The following is a 5,000-nucleotide window of genomic DNA, read 5'->3' as shown; positions in this document are numbered from 1 at the left end:
TTTCTTTCTCTTTCCCTCACCCTCTCTCTCTCTTTCCCTCACCCTCTCTCTCTTTCTCTTTCCCTCACCCTCTCTCTCTTTCTTTCTCTTTCCCTCACTCTCTCTCTTTCTCTCTCTTTCCCTCACCCTCTCTCTCTTTCTCTTTCCCTCACCCTCTCTCTCTTTCTCTCTCTTTCCCTCACTCTCTCTCTTTCCCTCACCCTCTCTCTCTCTCTTTCTCTCTCTTTCCCTCACCCTCTCTCTCTCTCTTTCTCTCTCTTTCCCTCACTCTCTCTCTTTCCCTCACCCTCTCTCTCTCTTTCTCTCTCCCTCACCTCTCTCTCTCTCTCTTTCTCTCTCTTTCCCTCACCCTCTCTCTTTCTCTGTTTTCTATTATTCTCACCCTCTCTCTTCTCTCCCACACTGACACACATGTTTTTGTTTGTTTTTGTCCATGTGTGTGCATCCATATGTGTGTATGTGTGTGTGTGTGTGTGCGTCCGTTCATGTGTGTGTGTGTGTGTGTGTGTGCATCCATATGTGTGTATGTGTGTGTGTGTGTGCATGCGTCCGTTCGTGTGTGTGTGTGTGTGTGCGCGTGTGTGTGTGCGCGCGTGCGTGTGTGTGTGTGTGCGTGCGTGTGTGTGTGTGTGCGTCCGTTCATGTGTGTGTGTGTGTGTGTGTGTCCTGTACCAGGAGTGCGACAGGTGAGGCGTGGCATGACATCATGCTGTCGTGTCTGGGGGGTAAGAAGTGTGACCCAGACTCAGGGAACACAGAACCAGAGTGTGGCAGCACCTTCGCATACACATACTTCGTCTCCTTCATCTTCTTCTGTTCTTTCCTGGTAAGAGGACTAATCAAACCCTAACCCCTAGCCCCTAACCCCTATCCCTTATACCCTTGTCCAGCATTTCTCAAATTCAGGTTGTTGTTTTTTTGTCCCAGCACTACACAGCTGATTGAAATAATCAAAGCTTGATGATGAGTTGGTTATCTGAATCAGCAGTGTAGTGCTGGAGGAAACCACAACGTGCCCCCAGGGAGGGCCCCAGGACCCAGTTTGGGAAACCCTGCCCTAGCCCCTCCCACTAGGACCTTCACATACAGCATTTCATCTTCCTCTGTTCTTTCCTGGTAAGAGGACTAGCCCTAGCCCTTAGACCCTAACTTCTATACCCTTGCCCTTAGACCCTATCTCCTAGACCCTAGCCCTTAGACCCTAACTCCTAGACCCTAGCCCTTAGACCCTATCTCCTAGACCCTAGCCCTTAGACCCTATCTCCTAGATCCTAGCCCTTAGACCCTAACTCCTAGATCCTAGCCCTTAGACCCTAACTCCTAGACCCTAGCCCTTAGACCCTAACTCCTAGACCCTAGCACCTAAACCCTAACTCGTAGACCCTAACACCTAGACCCAACTCTTAGACCCTAGCCCCAAGACCCTAACTCTTAGACCCTAACTCTTAAACCCTAGACCCTAACTCTTAGACCCTAACTCTTAAACCCTAGACCCTAACTCTTAGACCCTAACTCTTAGTCCCTGACTCTTAGTCCCTGACTGTGTTTGTGTGTTGTGTGTGTGTGTGTGTGTGTGTGTGTGTGTGTGTGTGTGTGTGTGTGTGTGTGTGTGTGTGTGTGTGTGTGTGTGTGTGTGTGTGTGTGTGTGTGTAGATGCTGAATCTGTTTGTGGCTGTCATCATGGATAACTTTGAGTACCTGACCAGAGACTCATCTATACTGGGTCCTCATCACCTGGACGAGTACGTCAGGATATGGGCCGAGTATGACCCCGCTGCCTGGTGAGTCACACACACACACACAGATATACACAGATATACACGGGTACACACATATACACGCACACACACACACACACACACACACACACACACACACATATAAACGCACACAGACATAGGTACACACACACACATAAACGCACACAGACACAGGTACACATAAACACACACAGATACACACAGGTACACACACACACATAAACGCACAAAGACAGACACACACACACACATAAACGCACACAGGTACACACACACACACATAAACGCACACAGACACACAGGTACACACACACATAAACGCACACAGACACACACACACACACTGCTGTAGACACTATCACCGATGTACATATGTATAGACTATTCTTGTTTAATCAAACGGACAAAATGTTTTGTTCATTTACACTTGACTAATGTACGTACAGATAGGCACATACAGATTTCCACGTACGTCAAACTCATATATGGACACAGCATCATACACATGATTAACATTGTTGACTGTACAGTACCACTAGCTAACCCATGCCTTTCTCTCCTAATACACTTTTGCTCTAGCTTCTCATTCTAACCTTAATCCCTTAACTGAAAGCGCAAACCTGACCCCAGTCATGTGACCAGTCACGTGACAGAGGAGACGATTTCAACTGACAATAAACCACAGAGTTAGATAGGGGACTGTAGATGGATTTAACCCATTTCGACATTGCTGTCACAGACACCATAATGGCACAGATACAAGTATGAGTCCTCTATCTAACTCTATTTACGGACGTGGGAGTTTAGTGATACTGATGATAATGATGATGGAGTTAACAGGGAACAGGTGCTTCTGCACCTGACCAGCCGTCCTGTCTCTCGTCTTTCTTGCTCTCCTTTGTCGTTCTCTCTCTTTCTGTTACCGAAGTGTTGATATTGTGGAGGCCCTTAAATCTATGTGCTGTGAACTCAGTGACTACCCGGCCGTAACACTCCCTCAATGTGTGTGTGTGTGTGTGTGTGTGTGTGTGTGTGCCTCTCTCCAAGTGCACTTCCACCAAATGTACAGGTTAATAGAGCTAGAGAGAGGGGGGGGGGGTGATAAAAGAAGATAAGGGCAGAGAGAGAGAGGAAGAGAGATTGTCTGCATTGTGGTTCTTTATATCACTCATTGCTGAATGGTTAACGTTTCTATTGGCAACCATTGGCAGTTTATGGCAACACCAGGAAAATACACACCCTGTATTTTGATACTGAGAAATGCATTGTCCATTAGAAAGCTCTCTTTTTCTTCAGGATATCTCTGAACATGTACTGACAGACATACAGCTTTTATGTGGTTGGAGGAAATATGGACAGGGAAGAAAGATGTCTTTGAGTCAAAAAATATATGTAGGAAAATATATGTAGAGTATATGTAGATTATATGTAGATTATATGTAGATTATATGTAGATTATATGTAGATTATATGTAGATTATATGTAGAAACATATAAATATAAAAATATATGTTATGTATATTATGTATGGAATTAAATGTAGAAAAATACATGTTGAATTATGTATGAAATTAAATGTAGAAAAAGATATGTAGAAGTATCTATGTAGATTATATGTGGAATTATATGTAGAAAAATATATATCAGAAATGTGGAAAAACGTTTGTGTGTGTGTGTTTGTGTGTTTGTGTGTGTGTGTGTGTGCCATGTGTGCATGCTTGTTAGACTGATTTATACTCTTTGTTCTCCTCTGTGCTCTCTCACTCTGTCTATCCTCCCTCTCCCCCTCCCTCTCTCTCACTCTGTCTATCCTCCCTCTCCCCCTCCCTCTCTCTCTGTGTATCCTCCCTCTCCCCCTCCCTCTCTCTCTGTGTATCCTCTCTCTCTCTCTCTCTCTCTCTCTCTCTCTCTCTCTCTCTCTCTCTCTCTCTCTCACTCTGTCTATCCTCCCTCTCCCCCTCCCTCTCTCTCTCTCTCTCTCTGTGTATCCTCCCTCTCCCCCTCTCTCTCTCTCTGTCTATCCTCCCTCTCCCCCTCTCTCTCTCTGTATCCTCCCTCTCCCTCTCCCCCTCCCCCCTCTCTCTCTCTCTCTCTCTCTCTCTCTCTGTATCCCTTCCTCCTCTAACCTCCCTGTATTCTTCTTGCAGCGGGCGCATACATTATAAGGATATGTACAGTTTATTGAGAGTAATCTCCCCTCCTCTGGGCTTGGGCAAGAAATGCCCTCATAGGGTGGCCTGCAAGGTTTGGACCCAACTATAACACAACGTTTACGCAACCTGCTCGTTCTGTCTCTCACTCAGAGACTTGGGAATGAATGTTACGCTCTATCTCTCTCTTTTTCTCATTTTCCTTTATCACTTCTTCTTCATGGTCATTTCTTATTAGATTTTGGTTTGGTTTGGTTTGTAGTCACCCACAGTCACCATCTTGCTTTGGTTTTCTTATTAATATTGGTATGCATTCTTGATTATGATAGAGGAGAATGTTTGGGACAATGCAGAACACACCACACCTGTTTTAGTAGCAACTGTCTGAAGCATGATGTTGTAGGCGTGCACTGCACTTGCTATCTGTACTGTACTCACTAAACGAACAAACGATTCACTACTACAAACGATTCACTACTACAAACGATTCACTACTACAAACGATTCACTACTTGCACATTTTTCAATGAGTCAATCCAGGTTGTTGGGGTCAATTGCATTTCAATTCACTCTGTTCAGGAAGTAAACTTAAAATTCCAGTTCCATGCGTCTCAGTGAGAAAAATGGCTGAATTGAAATAGAATTGACCCCAACCCCGGAGTCAATACTTTATCAACGACACAAGAAAATGGAACCATTGTGTTTTCTTGGTTTGTGCTTGCTGTCTATCTAACCATGACCATGGTCAGACCATGGTACAACAGGGTTCTAGCATCGTGCATTGTTCTAGAATGGGGGGGGGGGGGGGGGGGGGGGGGGGGGGGTTAGGGGAGGGGTTGCAAAATTCCGGGACCTTTCCCAAAATTCTCAGGTTTTCCAGCAATCCTGGTTCTCTGCTGATTCCGGGAATCTTCCAAACAGAATTTCTGGAAAACCTGTGAATTTAGGGAAAGGTTCCAGAATTGTACAACCCTAGTTGGGGGGTAAAAGGAACTGCATTGACATGACTTACCATTTGTGACATCATCACCCCAGCAGTGGTGCTTGTCCTTGCCTGCTAGAAGCCCCCCTGCACGTTCTATATGAGAGG

The 5,000-nt window shown here is 45.4% G+C and overlaps 1 protein-coding gene across 1 annotated transcript in view; it reads left to right on the top strand.

The window, feature by feature from the left end:
* Positions 1-5,000, top strand: part of LOC139424418 (voltage-dependent P/Q-type calcium channel subunit alpha-1A-like) — a 293,164-nt gene that overhangs the window by 254,378 nt on the left and 33,786 nt on the right. Inside the window, exons 39-40 of the mRNA XM_071176204.1 lie at positions 676-826; positions 1,654-1,781. Coding sequence (XP_071032305.1) covers positions 676-826; positions 1,654-1,781 — 279 coding nt within the window. The remainder of the gene's footprint in view (positions 1-675; positions 827-1,653; positions 1,782-5,000) is intronic.

Source organism: Oncorhynchus clarkii, chromosome 13, assembly GCF_045791955.1.
Source record: "Oncorhynchus clarkii lewisi isolate Uvic-CL-2024 chromosome 13, UVic_Ocla_1.0, whole genome shotgun sequence".
NCBI lineage: Eukaryota > Metazoa > Chordata > Actinopteri > Salmoniformes > Salmonidae > Oncorhynchus > Oncorhynchus clarkii.
The sequence above is the reverse complement of the archived record's forward strand: the minus strand, read 5'-3'. Positions and strand labels throughout refer to the sequence as shown.